This window comes from Oncorhynchus clarkii, chromosome 20 (assembly GCF_045791955.1).
Source record: "Oncorhynchus clarkii lewisi isolate Uvic-CL-2024 chromosome 20, UVic_Ocla_1.0, whole genome shotgun sequence".
Lineage (NCBI taxonomy): Eukaryota > Metazoa > Chordata > Actinopteri > Salmoniformes > Salmonidae > Oncorhynchus > Oncorhynchus clarkii.
In genome coordinates, this window is record NC_092166.1 from 16,800,861 (window position 1) to 16,821,266 (window position 20,406).

Genomic DNA, 20,406 nt, shown 5'->3' on the forward strand with positions numbered 1-20,406 from the left:
ATGTTTCCCCCACGTTGTCCAGGCACTTGGACGGTCACCCGTTGGCCAATGAGGTTTCACCCACGGAGAAAAGTTTTGGCCAGGTTGAAGCCTGCTTCATCAACAAAGATATACTGGTTCACAGCAGCATTAAGCAGCATCACCCTCTAAAAATATATTTTGGTTAGTTATTTTTAAATTATAGTTCCAATGTGATATTGTGAAGTAGCATGTGCATCAAATAGTAACAGTAATACAGTACATAGTTCTGTACCTGGATATACTCAGGGCGCAGTTATTTAACCCGATCGTTGTGTCTCTCAAAAGGAACCAGGTAAATGTGTTTCATAGATACCGGGTGCCTCTTCAAAAGGTGGGAGTTTGTTGGTAGACTGATGGATGCCACATTGGCAAAGGTGTCATCGTTCTCCTTAATGGCCTGCTTTATTTCAGACAGCCGTATGTCATTCCTGGCCCTCACCTTTTCCACCACTGCCCACTCCTGCTGGTCAGACAGAACACAGCCACACAGATTGTCGTATGGAGTGGACCAAAGCGCAGCGTGGTTAGAATACATTCTTTATTTAATGAAGAACACTTAAACAACAACAACAAACCAAATAAGACGACCGTGACCGCTATATAAACAATGTGCTAACGTGCAACTAGACATAGAAAATAACCCACAAAATACCCAAAGCAGATGGCTGCCTAAATATGGTTCCCAATCAGATACAACGATAAACACCTGCCTCCAATTGAGAACCAATCTAGGCAACCATAGACCAACATAAACACCTAGATGGAAACAACCCCATAAATCTACAAAACCCCCTAGACAGTACAAACACCCTAGAATGAGACAAAAACACACATATCACCCATGTCACACCCTGACCTAACCAAAATAATAAAGAAAACAAGTAATACTAAGGTCAGGGCGTGACAGCCAGACAGAAGACCATAAGGTCTTCTGTCAATTCTGGGGGTAGAACCGAGCATACCCCCTTTTATATGGTGACCAATTGTGGTTACCACTAAGTGAAATCAATTAGCAATAATGAATATTCATTATGTATGGTTATCATGTATCATACATGTCATTTTGTCACGCCCTGACCATAGAGAGCCCTTGGGGCTAAATTGGATTAAGTGATGGTGAAATGCATTTAAACAAATGAGAAAATAATAATATCAAAAGTATTGTGAGCTTTGCATTGTGAAAGGCAATTACTTTATATGAAAGTTATTTCTAGATGACACACCGATTAGGTTTGGTGATTATGTGTTGTACTTAGTCAACAGAAAATGTGCTTAATGTTTTGAAAAAACAGCCTTTTGGATGATCTGTTTGGAGTTTTGTACTAAGAGTTGTGAAAGTGTACCACATACTGGTGAAAATAGTACAGAAGTGATAAAAGTACCATCCACCAGAATGTGGATGTGTGTTATAAGATATTGAGTTGTCAGAGTGCGCCCACGATACTGTGTGTTATAAGATATTGAGTTGTCAGAGTTTGCCCACGATACTGTGTGTGTTGAGTATGTATCCAGTAACTCCACATATCTATTCTAGAATATTATTACGTGTCCTTGTGTGTTTAGCATCCATATGTGATATTTTGCGTGTGTGTGTGTGTTAGTAAAACCACAATCCTTTTTGGGACCAGAAGTCCTCACAAAGATAGTAAAACAAGGAACATTTGGGATGGCACCGTGTCTTCTGTCTCAGTTGTTCTACAGTTGCTGCTGCTCTTCCATCTGCTGGCATGCCATAGGGATGACATCAGAACCCAGAGAGAGACCTGGAGAGATGGGGGGGGGGTAGAGAGAGTGAGAGCGAGAGAAGAGAAAGAGGCAGCAGGGCTGAGGAGAGCACTGTGTCCCCACACAGGGAGAGAGGAAAGGGTGAGGGGGAGAGAGGAGTGAGGGGCACTGCCAACTGAGCTGACTAGACAGGCTGTTGGTATGGTATGGCATGCTCCAACCTCTGATGTTGGAGCATGTGCAAACCACCATGTCACGAGAGGCCACCCTGTGCCCCTCTGTTCTTGATCATCTAGGATCTTTGATATGGTGTGGCTGACTCAATTTCAATGACTTGCTGTGACTCACCTGGTGTATCTAGAGTCTAAAGTAACATCCTCTCCCCGTGTATGTCAGAGCATGGTATGCTGTGTGCCAGACAGCTATGATAGAATTTAGCTATATTCTTACCATCATGCCATCGCTGACTGACTGACTGCAGTGACTTCATGTCAGGGTGCAGTTTTTAGTACCCAGCCAAGACCCAGCTCAGCTACTGTCTCCTCAAGACAGACACACACACACACACACACACACACACACACACACACACACACACACACACACACACACACAGATATCCAGCCACTTTACTGCATGGGATGTAGTGAACACTACACCTTCTCTCCCTTCCACCCAAAGCTAAGTGACTGATACCCACTAGCCAAGCTCAGATGGGAAGGAGGTTGGGAGGGTGAGAGGGTGTCCTCTCTGACCTCTCTTCTGCAGGAATCAGGACGTGTGTTACTGTTAGATTGTTTAAATTAAAGTCGTACAAAGAGATGCTCATGGTGCATTTAAGCAAGGAGGTGTGGTATATGGCCAATATACCACGGCTAAGGGCTGTTCGTAGCACGACGCAATGCAGAGTGCCTGGATACAGCCCTTAGCTGTGGTATATTGACCATATATCACAAACCCCAGAGGTGCCTTATTGCTATTATAAGCTGGTTACCAATGTAATTAGAACAGTAACAAGAAATGTTTTGTCATAACCGTGGTATACGGTCTGATATACCACAGCTGTCAGCCAATCAGCATTCAGGGCTCGAACCACCCAGTTTATAATTAAGTATATACCAGTTGTCAAAAAAGTACCCAATTGTCATACTAAATGTAAAGATACCTTAATTGAGAATGACTCAGTTAAAAGTGAAAGTCACCCAGTACAATACTACTTGAGTAAAAGTTTGGTTATAAAGTTTGGTTATAAGTTTGGTTATAAATATACTTAAGTATCAAAAGTAAATGTAATTACTAAAATGTACTTAAGTATCAAAAGTAAAAGTATGAATAATTTCTCATGACATTTTAAGCAAACCAGTGGGAACAATTTTCATGTTTTTTTAAATTATGGATAGCCGGAGGCACACTCTTAACACTCAGACATCATTTACAAATGAAGCATTTATGTTTTGTGAGTCCACCAGATCAGAGGCAGTAGGGATGACCTCTTGATAAGTGTGTGAATTTGACCATTTTCAGTCCTGCTAAGCATTCAAAATGTAACGAGTACTTTTGGGTGCCAGGGAAAATGTATAGAGTAAAAAGTACATTATTTTCTTTAGGAATGTAGTGAAGTAAAAGTAGTCAAAAATATGAATAATAATTGTAAAGTACAGATACCCCAAAAATACTTAAGTAGGACTTTAAAGTACTTTTACTGAAGTACTTTACACCACTGGTATATACTATACTGCCTAAGTACTGTATATAGCCGTTTTCTCATTAGGTTGCATTATTTTATTAATCTAAATGTAACCACGCCCTGTCCTCTTTCTCCCCCCCCCCCCCCCTTTACCCTCTCTCCAGACACCTTCCAGTACCTGCTCTCCTTCTCCCAGGGCCACCTCTCATCCCTGCTAGAGGACACCTACTCGGCCCTCTCCCGCGAGGCCCTCCCTCATGTCAACGCCCTCTTCTCTTCCCTCTCCCTTTACATCCGCGGACACAACCTCTCCCTCGAGGCCGCAATCACACGTTTCTACGACAACCTCTTCCCACTCGTCTATGTACGCTTGGTCAACCCCGGCATGGGCGCGGCGGGCAAGAGGGGCGAGTGTCTCCGTGCGACCCGGCAAGACGTCAACCCGTTTGGCCCTCATCCCGATACGCTTGCCCAAGAACTCAGACGCGCCCTGGGCGCCGGGCGAGCCCTATCCCTTGCCCTCGCCGAAGGCACCAAGGTCATGAATGCCACAGAACACGTTTCCCTCACCAAAGAGTGTTTACGGGGCTTGACCAAGATGCAGTACTGCTCGCACTGTCGCGGGCTGACGCTGATCAAGCCGTGCATGGGCTACTGCTTGAACGTGATGCGCGGTTGCTTGGCGAGCGTGGCCGAGCTGGATGGGCCGTGGCGGAGGTATGTGGCGGCACTGGAGGAGCTGACCCACGCTGTGGCTGGACAACACAGCCTGGAGCTGGCCCTGCTGGGGGTCAGGGGGCACGTGAACGAGGCTATACTCCATGCACAGCGCCACGGGCCAACACTGACCGCTACGGTGAGGAGAAAGAGTAGATAGACACACACACACATGCATACACGTACCCACACACACACACACACACACACATTCTCTGTCGTGTTAGATGAGTGGTTTTAGGATAGCATCATCGTTGAGGGTGATGCTAAGTCCTTTAGTCTCTCTCTCTCTCTCTCTCTCTCTCTCTCTCTCTTTTCTCAATTCATCTTAATTTAATTTAAAGGGCTTTATATTATGTATATATACAGTGTTGTAACAATGTGCAAATAGTTAAAGCACAAAAGGTAAAATAAATAAACGTAAATATGGATTGTATTTACTATGGTGTTTGTTCTTCACTGGTTGCCCTTTTCTCGTGGCAACAGGTCACAAATCTTGCTGCTGTGATGGCACGCTGATATTTCACCTAATAGATATGGGAGTTTATCAAAATTGGGTTTATTTTCGAATTCTTTGTGGGTCTGTGTAATCTGAGGGGAATATGTGTCTAATATGGTCATACATTTGGCGGGAGGTTAGGAAGTGCATCTCAGCTTCCACCTCATTTTGTGGGCAGTGTGCACATAGCCTGTCTTTTCTTGAGAGCCATGTCTGCCTACTGCGGCCTTTCTCAATAGCAAGGCTATGCTGACTGAGTCTATACATAGTCAAAGCTTTCCTTAAGTTTAGGTCAGTCACAGTGGTCAGGTATTCTGCCACTGTGGTCAGGTATTCTGCCACTCTGTACTTTCTATTCAGGGCCAAATAGAATTACAGCTTGCTCTTTTTTTGTTAATTCTTTCCAATGTGTCAAGTAATTATCTTTTTGTTTTCTCGTGATTTGGTTGGGTCTAATTGTGTTGCTGTCCTGGGGCTCTGTGGGGTCTGTTTTTGTTTGTTAACAGAGCTCCAGGACCAGCTTGCTTAGGGGACACTTCTCCAGGTTCATCTCTCTGTAGGTGATGGCTTTGTTATGGAAGGTTTGGGAATCACTTCCTTGTCGGTGGTTGTTGAATTTAACAGCTCTTTTCTAGATGTTGATGATAAGCGGGTATCGACCTAATTCTGCTTTGCTTGCATTATTTGGTGTTTTGCAGAATTCTGCATGCAGAGTCTCAATTTGGTGTTTGTCCCATTTTGTGAATTCTTGGTTGGTGAGCAGACCCCAGACCTCACCACCATAAAGGGCAATGGGTTCTATGATTCTAGTATTTTAAGCCAGATCCTACTTGGTATGTCAGATTTTATGTTCCTTTTGATGGCATAGAAGGCCCTTCTTGCCTTGTCTCTCAGCTTGTTCACAGCTTTGTGGAGGTTACCTGTGGCGCTGATGTTTAGGCTGCGGTCAAATCAAATCAAATCCAATGTTGTTTTCACATGCGCCGAATACAACAGGTCTACCTTACAGTGAAATTCTTACTTACAATCCCTTAACCACCAATGCAGTTTTAAGAAAGTACCAAAAAATACTAATATTTTTTTAAGTAAGAGATAAGAATAACAAATAATTAAAGAGCAGTAGTAAATAACAATAGCGGGGCTATTTACAGGGGGTACCGGTATAGAGTCAGTGTGCAGGGGCACCGGTGTCGACAATAACAGAGTAGCAGCAGCATAGAAGAGGGGGGGCAATGCAAAAAGTCTGGGTAGCTATTTCATTAGCTGTTCAGGAGTATAATGGCTTGGGGGTAGAAGCTGTTTTAGAAGCCTCTTGGACCTAGACTTGGCGCTCCGGTACCGCTTGCCGTGCGGTAGCAGAGAGAACAGTCAATGACTAGGGTGGCTGGAGTCTTTGACAATTTTTTGGGCCTTCCTCTGACACCGCCTGGTATAGAGGTCCTGGATGGCAGGAAGCTTGGCCCCGGTGATGTACTGAGCTGTACGCACTACCCTCTGTAGTGACTTGCGGTTGGAGGCCGAGCAGTTGCCATACCAGGCAGTGATGCAACCCGTCAGGATGCTCTTGATGGTGCAGCTGTAAAACATTTTGAGGATCATGCCAAATCTTTTCAGTCTCCTGAGGGGGAATAGGTTTTATCGTGCCCTCTTCACGACTGTCTTGGTGTGCATGGACCATGTAATCAACCTGCTCCACTACAGCCCTGTTGTCTTTGAGATTGGGGGCTTGCTCGGTCCTCCTTCTCCTGTAGTCCACAATCATCTCCTTTGTCTTGATCACGGTGAGGGATAGGTTGTTGTCCTGGCACCACACGGTCAGGTCTCTGACCTCCTCCCTATAGGCTGTCTCATCGTTGTCGGTGATTAGGCCTACCACTGTTGTGTCATCAGCAAACTTAATGATGGTGTTGGAGTTGTGCCTGGTTGTGTAATCATGAATGAACAGGGAGTACAGGAGGGGACTGAGCATGCAACCCTGAGGGGCCTCCGTGTTGAAGATCAGCGTGATAGATGTGTTGTTACCTTACCACCTGGGGGCGACCCGTCAGGAAGTCCAGGATCCAGTTGCAGAGGGAGATGTTTAGTCCCAGGGTCCTTAGCTTAGTGATGAGCTTTGAGAGCACTATGGTGTTGAACACTGAGCTATATGTAGTCAAGTAATAGATTTCTCACATAGGTGTTCCTTTTGTCCAGGTGTGAAAGTGCAGTGTGGAGTAGAGATTGCATCATCTGTGGATCTGTTGTTGCAATATGCAAATTAGAGTGGGTCTAGGGTTTCTGGGATAATGGTGTTGATGTGAGCCATGACCAGCCTTTCAAAGCATTTCATGGCTGCAGACGTGAGTGCTACGTGTTGGTAATCATTTAGGCAGGTTACCTTAGTGTTCTTGGACACAGGGACTATGGTGGTCTGCTTGAAACATGTTGGTATTACAGACGCAGACAGGGAGAGGTTGAAAATGTCAGTGAAGACACTTGCCAGTTGGTCAGCGCATGCCTGGAGTACACGTCCTGGGTATCCGTCTGGTCCTGCGGCCTTGTGAATGTTGACGTGTTTAAAGGTCTTACTCACATTGGCTACGGAGAGCGTGATCACACAGTCATCCGGAACAGCTGATGCTCTCATGCATGTTTCAGTGTTACTTGAAGCGAGCACAGAAGTTATTTAGCTCGTCTGGTAGGCTCGTGTCACTGGGCAGCTCTCGGCTGTGCTTTCCTTTGTAGTCTGTAATAGTTTGCAAGCCTTGCCACATCCGACGAGAGTCGGAGCCGGTGTAGTACAATTCGATCTTAATCATGTATTGACGCTTTGCCTGTTTGATGGTTCTTCGCAGGGCATAGCGGGATTTCTTATAAGCTTCCGGGTTAGAGTCCCGCTCCTTGAGAGCGGCAGCTCTAGCCTTTAGCTCAGTGCAAATGTTGCCTGTTATCCATGGCTTCTGGTTGGGGTATGTACGTACAGTCACTGTGGGGACGACGTCATCGATGCACTTATCAATGAAGCTAGTGACTGATGTGGTGTACTCCTCACTGCCATCAGAAGAATCCCAGAACATTTTCCAGTCTGTGCTATCAAAATAGTCCTTTAGTTTAGTCCTGTAGTCTACTTCATCTTCAACCACTTTATAGACCGAGTCACTCGTGCTTCCTGCTTTAATTGTTGCTTGTATGTAGGAATGAGGTGGATAGAATTATGGTCAGATTTGCCAAATGGAGGGCGAGGGAGATCTTTGTACGCGTTTCTGTGTGTGGAGTAAAGGTGGTCTAGAATTTTTTCCCTCAGGTTGCTCATTCTATGCTGATAGAAATGAGGTAAAACTGATTGAAGTTTCCTTGCATTAACTTCTTATTTCCTTGCATTAACTTGGCAAATTCAAATAAAATTATATAAAAATCAAATTTTCATTAAATCACACATGTAAGATACTCCTTTGTGAATCATTAACTTCTTATATTATCTGATGATAGCACAGCAGTAAACAAAGAGAGTAGCATATTTCAACCCTGCAGGCGCTACACAAAACGCAGAAATAAAATATAAATCATGTCTTACCTTTGACGAGCTTCTTTTGTTGGCACTCCAATATGTCCCATAAACATGGAGTTTGGAGTGTGACTGTTTGAGGTTGTGGACAGGTGTCTTTTATACTGATAACAAGTTCAAACAGGTGCCATTAATACAGGTAACGAGTGGAGAACAGAGGAGCCTCTTAAAGAAGAAGTTACAGGTCTGTGAGAGCCAGAAATCTTGCTTGTTTGTAGGTGACCAAATACTTATTTTCCACCATAATTTGCAAATAAATTAATAAAAACTCCTACAATGTGATTTTCTGGATTTTTTTTTCTCATTTTGGCTGTCATAGTTGAAGTGTACCTATGATGACTAAATACTTTTTTGCCCCACTGTATATCCAAAATGCCAATTTGGCGCATTTGATCCAGAAAAAAAACTGCTTCCAAATTGCGCAACGTCACTACAAAATATCTCAAAAGTTGGCTGTAAACTTTGCCAAAACTTTTCAAACTACTTTTGTAATACAACTTTAGGTATTTTTAAACGTTAATAATCGATCAAATTGAAGACGGGTCTATCTGTTTTCAATAGAGGACGAGAGTAAACTAACACTACTTTTCAAGTCTTGCGCACTCTCAACAGCGTTACCTTTTTCCAAGATGGCCGTACTTCTTCATTGCACAAAGGAATAACCTCAACCAAATTCCAAGGACTGGTGACATCCAGTGGAAGCGGTAAGAACTGAAAACAAGTGCCTAAGAAATATCGTTTCCTAATGAGAACTCACTGAACAGACAGAGACCTCAACAACAACAAAAATCTGAACGGTTAAATCTCTGTTTCCTTCTCCAGCGAATGACGGGGATCTGGGCCTGGTCGGGTGTCTGTAGTATATGCCTCCATTCCGACTCATTGTAGAAAAACTCTTCATCTAATCTGAGGTGAGTAATCGCAGTTCTGATGTCCAGAAGCTCCTTTCGGTCATAAGAGATGGTAGCAGCAACATTATGTACAAAACTATTTACGAACAACGCAAAAAATCTAACAAAATAGAATGGTTGGTTAAGAGCCGACAAGACGGCAGCCATCCCCTCCGGTGCCATCACGTTCACATGGTGGGCCAGATGGTATGTATCATTTTTTGTGTGCTCTAGGGCAGTGGTTCCCAAACTTTTTATAGTCCCGTACCCCTTCAAACATTCAACCTCCAGCTTCGTACCCCCCTCTAGCACCAGGGTCAGCGGACTCTCAATTGTTGTTTTTTGCCATCATTGTAAGCCTGCCACACACACACTATACGATACATTTATTAAACATAAGAATGAGTGTGAGTGTTTGTCACAACCCGGCTTGTGGTGGTGGATTCTGGGGTAAACTTTGAAATGCTTTATCCTCAGAGTATTAGTTACAAAGGAGACATGAGGGGTGCCATAATGAAGCTTGGGAGGGGCTGAGAGCAGGGAACATGATCTCATGTGGCAGTACTGATAAGGGGAGAAACCGTTGAAGTCTCATATCACTTAGTTCCCTACTTTGCAAGAATGATACAATGTTTAGAGATAAGGAGGAGACCACCCAAAGTGGGGAATGAATACCACCACGGGGGAAGCCATGACTTGGTCTGAATTACAGATGTAATGAAGTGTCCATGAGTTATTTACTCTGAAAAATTAGAACCTAACAGTGGGAAGTAACAAAGAGCTCATAGGACTAGGGCACAAATAATAATATAATAATAATCAATAATTGTGCTCTCTTTATTTAGCTATCTTAAATATAAAATGTTATTTGTTCATAAAAAATTGTGAATAACTCACCACAGGTTAATGAGAAGGGTATGCTTGAAAGGATGCACATAAATACATAACTCTGCAATGTTGGGTTGTATTGGAGAGAGTCTCAGTCTTAAATCATTTTCCACCCACAGTCTGTGCCTGTATTTAGTTTTCATGCTAGTGAGGGCCGAGAATCCACTCTCACATACAGTTGACGCCGGAAGTTTACACACACTTATTTTTCAACCACTCCACAAATTTCTTGTTTTGGTAAGTCGGTTAGGATATTTACTTTGTGCATGACACAAGTCATTTTTCCAACAAATGTTTACAGACGGATTATTTACTTATAATTCACAGTATCACAATTCCAGTGCGTCAGAAGTTTACATACACTAAGTTGACTGTGCCTTTAAACAGCTTGGAAAATTCCAGAAAAATGATGTCACCGTACAAGCTTCTGATAGGCTAATTGACATAATGTGGATGTATTTCAAGGCCTACCTTCAAACTCAGTGCCTCTTTGCTTGACATCTGAGGAAAATCTAAAGAAATAAGCCAAGACTTCAGAAAAAAAATGGTAGACCTCCACAAGTCTGGTACGTGCTTGGGATGGCTCACCATATAAGATGCTTCTAGCCCCTTCTTATTAATGGTATCTGTTGCTTTTATACATGTCTTACTACTCAAAAGTCATCTTAATTCTCTCTCAAAAAACTTGGCTATGTTTCAAATTGGCATGTTGTCACGCCCTGACCTTAGAGATCCTTTTTATGTCTCTATTTTGGTTTGGTCAGGGCGTGAGTTGGGGTGGGCATTATATGTTTTGTGTTTCTATGATTTTCTATTTCTATGTGTTGGCCAGGTATGGTTCTCAATCAGGGATAGCTGTCTATAGTTGTCTCTGATTGGGAACCATACTTCGGTACCCTTTTTCCCACCTGTGTTTGTGGGAAGTTGACTTTTGTTTATGACTCATAGCCTGTAGCTTCACGGTTTGTTTTGTATGGTTTATTGTTTTTGTCGGCATCATTCTTAAATAAAGTAAAATGTACGCTCACCACGCTGCACCTTGGTCCTCATCCGTCAACAGCCGTGACACATGTTTTGTTTCTAAATGTCTGCGCAGGAGTGAAGGTTTTGAGTTGTGAGATAGTACTTTTGCACATATAACACACTGTGGCTGAGGAAAGGCACTACTCCCAATAGTGAACCCCAAATCAATATAGTTCTCATCATATTTGCGCCTCTTTGATGGTCCAAAGTCCCTGTCTCTTCGGTGCTTTCCCGGGTAAGGGGACAGTAGCTCTTCGGCTGCATCAGATTCACAACTGTCAGTGTCCATGCTAGCTGGGCTAACAACAAATGTAGAATTACTGATGCTAGCATTGGATGTGCTCGTGGAAGCAGAACAACTTGTGTCGTTGACAGGTGCAGGTGTAGTACTGCTGGTAGTAGCAGTACTATCAGTAGAGCTGGTATGTGTCTCTATGGACGCGGGCCTTACTTTTTAACAGCAGCATCTACATTTGGCAACATACAGACCGTTAGTGGAATTCCCGCGAGAGAGTAACAGTTAATGTGATTGGATGTTAATTATTTGACTAGGCTACCTGTATGCTACCTGTATTTGACATTGTGTTGTTTCGCTGAACACTAGATGGTTTAATTATATTTTTGGCAGTGAAACGAGGCGACTCAGGCGAGAAAAAAGTCTCATCTAAATGTATAGCAACGTTGGAAAATATAAATGGGCTGTTTGAAAGTGTGAAGAATTATTTTCTCACAAAAAAATATATATTTTTAAAAATATTTCAAAATATTCCCCAGTTTGGGAATACCTGCTCTATGGCAACGGTGTCTAGATTCAATTTTTATTTGTGGTCCAGGTAACTGGACCTTTTTTGGAACTTCATGAGATTTACTGTCAGGGCCCAGGTCTTATGGAATCTGTGCAGAATATCTAGGTGCTGCTGTAGGCCCCCCTTGGTTGGGAACAGAAGCACCAGATCATCAGCAAACATTAGACATTTGACTTCAGATTCTAGTAGGGTGAGGCCGGGTGCTGCAGACTGTTCTAGTGCCTACAATTTTATCCCTGATGTCCTTACACAGCTCTCTGTTCTTGGCCATTGTGGAGAGGTTGGAGTCTGTTTGATTGTGTGAACAGGTGTCTTTTATACAGGTAACGAGTTCAAACCGGTGTTGTTAATACAGGTAATGAGTGGAGATCAGGAGGGCTTCTTAAAGAAAAACTAACAGGTCTGTGAGAGCCGGAATTCTTACTGGTTGGTAGGTGATCAAATACTTATGTCATGCAATAAAATGCTAATTAATTACTTAAAAATCATACAATGTGATTTTTGGGATTTTTGTTTTAGATTCCGTCTCTCTCAAGTGTACCTATGATAAAAATGACAGACCTCTACATGCTTTGTAAGTAGGAAAACCTGCAAAATCGGCAGTGTTTCAAATACTTGTTCTCCCCACTGTATATGTTGAAGAGGGTGGAGCTTAAGCTGCATCCCTGTCTCATCCCACAGCCCTGTGGAAAGATGTGTGTTTTTGCCAATATTAACCGCGCACTTGTTGTTTGTGTACATGGATTTGAAAATGTTGTATGTTTTTCCCCCAACTCCGCTTTCCATCAATTTGTATAGCAGAACTTCATATCAAATTGAGTTGGAGTCAACAAAGCATGAGAAGACTTTGCCTTTGTTTTGGTTAATTTGTTTGTCCATTAGGGTGTGCAGGGTGAATACGATGTCTGTCGTATAGTCATTTGGTAAAAAGCCAATTTGACCTTTGCTCAGTCAATTGTTTTCACTGAGGATATGTAAGAGTCTGCTGTTAATGATAATGCAGAGGATTTACCCAAGGTTGCTGTTGACGCATATCCCACGGTAGTTATTGGGGTCATATTTGTCTCTACTTTTGTGGATTGGGGTGATCAGACAGACCTTGGTTACAAATACTGGGGAAGATGCCAGAGCTAAGAATTATGTTAAAGAGTTTAAGTATAGCCAATTGGAATTTGTTGTCTGTATATTTTAGAATTTCATTGAGGATACCATCAACACCACATGCCTTTTTGGGTTGGAGGGTTTGTATTTTGCCCTGTAGCTCATTCAAGGTAATTGGAGAATCCAGTGCGTTCTGGTAGTCTTTAATAATTGATTGATTCTAAGATTTGTATTTGATCATGTATATGTTTTTGCTGTTTGTTCTTTGTTCTTTGTTATATGCCCAAAAATATTGGTGAAGTGGTTTACCCGTACATCTCCATTTTGGATAAATAACTCTTCGTGTTGTTGTATGTTTTTCAATTATCCCAGAAGTTTTTAGAGTCTATGGATTCTTCAATTACATTGAGCTGATTTCTGACCTTCTTTTTCTGTAGTGTATTTCTGTATTGTTTTAGTGATTCACTATAGTGAATCCGTTGGCTCAGGTTTTCTGGGTCTCTATGTTTTTGGTTGGATAGGTTTCCCAATTTCTTTTTTAGGTTTTTGCATTCTTCATTAAACCATTTGTCATTGTTGTTAATTTTCTTTCGTTTTCTGCTTGGAATGTTTCGATTTGACAGGGAAGCTGAGAGTTCAAATATACTGTTTAGGTTTTTTACAGCCAACTTTACACCGTCCCTTTTACAGTGAAATGTTTTGTCCAGGAAATTGCCTAAAAGGGATTGAATTTGTTGTTGCCTAATAATTTTTTGGTAGGTTTCCACACTACTTTACTTCCATATATTGCGGTTCTTAATATTATTCAGTTCCTTTGGCTTTGATGCCTCATGATTGAGTATTGGTTTGTTCAAGTAGACTGTGATTTTGCTGTGATCTGGTAGTGGTGTGGTGTCAGTGGGCTGACTGTGAACGCTCTGAGAGACTCTGGGTTGAGTTCGGTGATAAAGTGGTCTACAGTACTACTGTCAAGAGATGAGCTATAGGTCTACCTACCATAGGAGTCCCCTCAAAGTCTACCATTGACTATGTACATACCCAGTGTGCGACAGAGCTGCAGGAGTTGTGATCTGTTTTTGTTGTTTACGTTGTTGTAGTTGTGCCTAGGGCGGCGTATGGGGGAGGAAATGCTGTCACCTCCAGGTAGGTGTTTGTCCCCCTGTGTGCTGAGGGTGTCAGGTTCTTGTCTGGTTCTGGCATTTAGGTTGCCACAGACTAGTACATGTCCCTGGGCTTAGAAATTATTGATTTCCTGCTTCAGGATGGAGAAGCTGAATTCATTAAAGTATGGGGATTCTCATGGGGGGATAGTGTGATAAAGGAGATGATTGTGGACTACAGGAGAAAGAGGACTGAGCACGCCCCCATTCTCATCGACGGGGCTGCAGTGGAGCAGGTTGGAGCTTCAAGTTCCTTGGTGTCCACATCACCGACAAACTAACATGGTCCAAGCACACCAAGACAGTCGTGAAGAGGGCATGACAAAACCTATTCCCCCTCAAGAGACTGAAAAGATTTGGCATGGGTCCTCAGATCCTCAAAGGTTCTACAGCTGCACCATCAAGAGCATCTTGACGGGTTTCATCACTGGTATGGTAACTGCTTGGCCTCCGACCTCAAGGCACCACAGAGGGTAGTGCGAACGGCCCAGTACATCACTGGGGCCAAGCTCCCTACCATCCAGGACCTCTATACCAGGCCGTGTCAAAGGAAGGCCCTAAACATTGTCAAAGACTCCAGCCACCCTAGTCATAGACTGTTCTCTCTGCTACCGCATGGCAAGTGGTACTGGAGCACCAAGTCTAGGTCTAAGAGGCTTCTAAACAGCTTCTACCCCGAAGCCATAAGACTCCTGAACAGCTAATCAAATGGCTACCCAGACTATTTGCATTGCCCCCCCCCCCCCCCTTTACACCGCTGCTACTCTCTGTTGTTGTCATCTATGCATAGCCACTTTAATAACTCTACCTACATGTACATATTACCTCAACTAACCGGTGCCCCCGCACATTGACTCTGCACCGGTATCCCCCTGTATATAGTCTCGCTATTGTTATTTTACTGCTGCTCTTTAATTACTTGTTACTTTTATTTCTTATTTTTATCTGTATTTTTTTTGTTTAACTGCATTGTTGGTTAGGGGTATTTCACTGTAAGGTCTACAGCTGTTATATTCAGCCCATGTGACTAATACAATTTGATTTGATTTGTGGGGATTATTATCCCACGTCGCTCTCTCCCTCCCACGTACGCTAGTTGTATAGATATTGCTTTCTGTCTCATGCCAGTCTTTCACTACTCTACAATGAGCCTGTTCTCTATAGGACCATTCGTATGTCCAGCCTGTCTCTGGCGGAACCCTCAGGGCGAGAACTAATACGACTACCTGGATAACACGCTGCTCCAACAACCTTTACCGGGAACTTTTACTGGCTGACGCTACTGGATTTACTGGGCCTTTATTACTAATGTAACTCCCAATAGCCTCTCCTTCTCTCTCTCTTTTACTTTGTATTTCTCTCTCTCTCTCTCCCTCTCTCTCTCTGTCTAACTGAGTTTGTATGGAGGCTGTTAGCCAATAGCCATAGTCTGGTGTGATGTGGGTTATTGGGAGTCTGGGGTTGCAGTAGAAATAGAATATGATCCCTGTCTGGTTCTGAACATGAACTAGAGATATCTTGACTGAACTGGCAGAGGAAGGAAACTGGCAGGGAAAATGGACTAGTGGGCTGGATCCTGAATGGGTTAGTCTTCCATGCTGGGTTGCCTCTGTCTTAATTGGCCCAGAGTGGAGTGGGTGAGTTGCCAGGTTTGGAGGCCGAGTCGGTCCAAGTATGCAGACTAAAAGCCCGGGGTCTGGCTGCCTGGTTGGTATTCATGAGGCAACACACACACAGCTAAGGAACAATTGGACCAGGTCTGAATGATCTCCAGCCAGCCATACACACTGGACCTGTTGGGTGGAAATGTGGTGACCCCCAATGGGACAATGACATTGGGATGTTGGGTCCTCTATGCACACGCACAAGATACACACGCATAGACGTACACACATACTGTATATGAACGTGTACACATACACATGTACACAGACTCGCATGCACAACACACACACACACACATACATACACACCCACATACACACAAACAACACACACACACACACAAACACACACACTCATTTACATTGGGGACTCTGGGAGTGTGAAACAGTAACCCTGCCCGGTGCTATGTCTTTATAGAACACTGGTGGCCAGTGAAGGAGAACTATAAAGACCCAAACCACACAACTACCAGGCCGGGTCACCTTTCACTGGTACCTTTTTAACCCCCCGTCATCCCCTCTCTCACCCTACAATATCAGCCCTATCACTCCATCAATAACAGCCCTATCACTCCATCAATATCAGCCCTATCACTCCATTAATATCAGCCTTATCACTCCATCAATATCAGCCTTATCACTCCATCAATATCAGCCTTATCACTCCATCAATATCAGCCCTATCACTCCATCAATATCAGCCCTATCACTCCATCAATATCAGCCTTATCACTCCATCAATATCAGCCTTCATCATCAATATCAGCCTTATCACTCCATCAATATCAGCCCTATCAATATCAGCCTTATCACTATCAGCATCAATATCAGCCTTATCACTCCATCAATATCAGCCTTATCACTCCTTATCACTCCATCAATATCAGCCTTATCACTCCATCAATATCAGCCCTATCACTCCATCAATATCAGCCCTATCACTCCATCAATATCAGCCCTATCACTGCATCAATATCAGCCCTATCACTGCATCAATATCAGCCCTATCACTGCATCACTCCATCAATATCAGCCTTATCACTCCATCAATATCAGCCCTATCACTCCATCAATATCAGCCCTATCACTGCATCAATATCAGCCCTATCACTGCCATCAATATCAATATCAGCCCTATCACTGCATCATCAGCCCTATATCATCAATATCAGCCCTATCACTCCATCAATATCAGCCCTTATCACTCCATCAATATCAGCCTTATCACTCCATCAATATCAGCCTTATCACTCCATCAATATCAGCCCTATCACTGCCCTATCAATATCAGCCCTATCACTCCATCAATATCAGCCTTATCACTCCATCAATATCAGCCCACTATCACTCAATATCATCAATATCAGCCCTATCACTCCATCTATCAGCCTTATCACTCCATCAATATCAGCCTTATCACTCCATCAATATCAGCCCTATCACTCCATCAATATCAGCCTTATCACTCCATCAATATCAGCCTTATCACTCCATCAATATCAGCCCTATCAGCCTTATCACAGCCCTATCACTGCATCAATATCAGCCCTATCATCACTGCATCAATATCAGCCCTATCACTCCATCAATATCAGCCCTATCACTCCATCAATATCAGCCCTATCACTCCATCAATATCAGCCCTATCACTCCATCAATATCAGCCCTATCACTCCATCAATATCAGCCCTATCACTCCATCAATATCAGCCCTATCACTCCATCAATATCAGCCCTATCACTGCATCAATATCAGCCCTATCACTCCATCAATATCAGCCCTATCACTGCATCAATATCAGCCCTATCACTCCATCAATATCAGCCCTATCACTGCATCAATATCAGCCCTATCACTGCATCAATATCAGCCCTATCACTCCATCAATATCAGCCCTATCACTATCACACTGCATCAATATCAGCCCTATCACTCCATCAATATCAGCCCTATCACTCCATCAATATCAGCCCTATCACTCCATCAATATCAGCCCTATCACTCCAGCCTTATCACTCAATATCAGCCTTATCAGCCTTATCACTCAATATCAGCCCTATCGCTCCATCAATATCAGCCTTATCACTCCATCAATATCAGCCTTATCACTCCATCAATATCAGCCTTATCACTCCATCCCTATCACTGCATCAATATCAGCCCTATATCACTGCCTATCATCACTCCATCAATATCAGCCCTCCATCATCACTCCATCAATATCAGCCCTATCACTCCATCAATATCAGCATCACTCCATCAATATCAGCCTTATCACTATCAATATCAGCCCTATCACTGCATCAATATCAGCCCTATCACTGCATCAATATCAGCCCTATCACTGCATCAATATCAGCCCTATCACTGCATCAATATCAGCCCTATCACTCCATCAATATCAGCCCTATCACTCCATCAATATCAGCCCTATCACTCCATCAATATCAGCCCTATCACTCCATCAATATCAGCCCTATCACTCCATCAATATCAGCCTTATCACTCCATCAATATCAGCCTTATCACTCCATCAATATCAGCCTTATCACTCCATCAATATCAGCCCTATCACTGCATCAATATCAGCCCTATCACTCCATCAATATCAGCCCTATCACTGCATCAATATCAGCCCTATCACTCCATCAATATCAGCCCTATCACTCCATCAATATCAGCCCTATCAATATCAGCCCTATCACTGCATCAATATCAGCCCTATCACTCCATCAATATCAGCCCTATCACTCCATCAATATCAGCCCTATCACTCCATCAATATCAGCCCTATCACTCCATCAATATCAGCCCTATCACTCCATCAATATCAGCCCTATCACTCAGCCCTATCACTGCATCAATATCAGCCCTATCACTCCATCAGCCCTATCACTCATCAATATCAGCCCTATCACTCCATCAATATCAGCCCTATCACTGCATCAATATCAGCCCTATCACTGCATCAATATCAGCCCTATCACTCCATCAATATCAGCCCTATCACTCCATCAATATCAGCCCTATCACTGCATCAATATCAGCCCTATCACTCCATCAATATCAGCCCTATCACTCCATCAATATCAGCCCTATCACTCCATCAATATCAGCCCTATCACTCCATCAATATCAGCCCTATCACTGCATCAATATCAGCCCTATCACTGCATCAATATCAGCCCTATCACTGCATCAATATCAGCCCTATCACTCCATCAATATCAGCCTTATCACTCCATCAATATCAGACTTATCACTCCATCAATATCAGCCTTATCACTCCATCAATATCAGCCCTATCACTGCATCAATATCAGCCCTATCACTGCATCAATATCAGCCCTATCACTGCATCAATATCAGCCCTATCACTCCATCAATATCAGCCCTATCACTCCATCAATATCAGCCCTATCACTGCATCAATATCAGCCCTATCACTGCATCAATATCAGCCCTATCACTCCATTTATTGTGTTCCTCTATTCACCTCTATACATTTTGCAGTGAAAAGCAAAAAGGAAGACGAGGGGTTTCCGTAAGGTTCACTCTTGGTTTCCGTAAGGTTCACTCTTGGTTTCCGTAAGGTTCACTCTTGGTTTCCGTAAGGTTCACTCTTGGTTTCCGTAAGGTTCACTCTTGGTTTCCGTAAGGTTCACTCTTGGTTTCCGTAAGGTTCACTCTTGGTTTCCGTAAGGTTCACTCTCGGTTTCCGTAAGGTTCACTCTTGGTTTCCGTAAGGTTTACCCTTAGTTTTATTTTCCCTCACATATTTATTTCTTGATTCATACTGTACTGTAGACGTACCAGTAGATATGATTTCTGCCGACTCATGTGCTATGTAGGTATTATTGTGTTGCTGTGGTTTTACACTGGGATGTTATCTCAAGCGATTTAGTGGTTGGCACACACACCAGGGCTCTCTCCCTCCCTCCCTCTCTCTCAGTGAACTTCAGTCTCTACACAGAGTCTGCATTGTATGCTGCCGCACGCTATAGCATCAAGGTTACCTCACACCCACTAGAGATGTGACAAATGAAAACAAATTCTTAACATTTAAACAATAAGAACATTCATAACATTCCACGTGAATTCACAATGCAACAGTTTGGGTCTCACAGTGCATTCATTTCAGATGGATGATTGCACCTGTACTACCATTACTGTATCTCAATTCCACCTCGCAAAGTTTACATTTCCTTCTCATTTAACTTCTAGTCTAAAAGTATTTTAAAAGTTTAAAAGTACTTTAAAGTCCAAAAGTATTTTCTTTTAAATATACTTATGAATCAAAAGTAAACGTAAAAGTAATTTAAAATTCCTTATATTTAGCAAACCAGACAGCCTCGTTTTATTTTTTTTATTTAAAAAAAAAAAAAATTACGGATAGCCAGGGGCACACTCCAAAACTAAGATATAATTTACAAACGAAGCATGTGCTTAGTGAGTTTGCCAGATCAGAGGCAGTACGGATGATAAGTGTTCGGATGATAAGTGTTCTCTTGATAAGTGTGTGAATTAGACCATTTTCCTGTCCTTCTAACAAGTATTTTTGGGTGTCAGGGAGTAAAAAGTACCCAATTTTGTTTAGGAATGTAGTGAAGTAAAAGTAAAAGTAGTCAAAAATATAAATAGTACAGATACCCCATAAAACTACTTAAGTAGTACTTTCAA

At 42.8% G+C, this 20,406-nt stretch overlaps 1 protein-coding gene across 3 annotated transcripts in view; it reads left to right on the forward strand.

Moving 5' to 3' along the window:
- LOC139377307 (glypican-5-like) overlaps positions 1–20,406 on the forward strand; it is a 220,497-nt gene that overhangs the window by 52,922 nt on the left and 147,169 nt on the right. For all 3 annotated transcript variants that reach the window (XM_071120325.1, XM_071120326.1, XM_071120327.1), the window contains exon 3: positions 3,598–4,289. In XM_071120325.1, the coding sequence (XP_070976426.1) occupies positions 3,598–4,289 (692 nt within the window). The remainder of the gene's footprint in view (positions 1–3,597; positions 4,290–20,406) is intronic.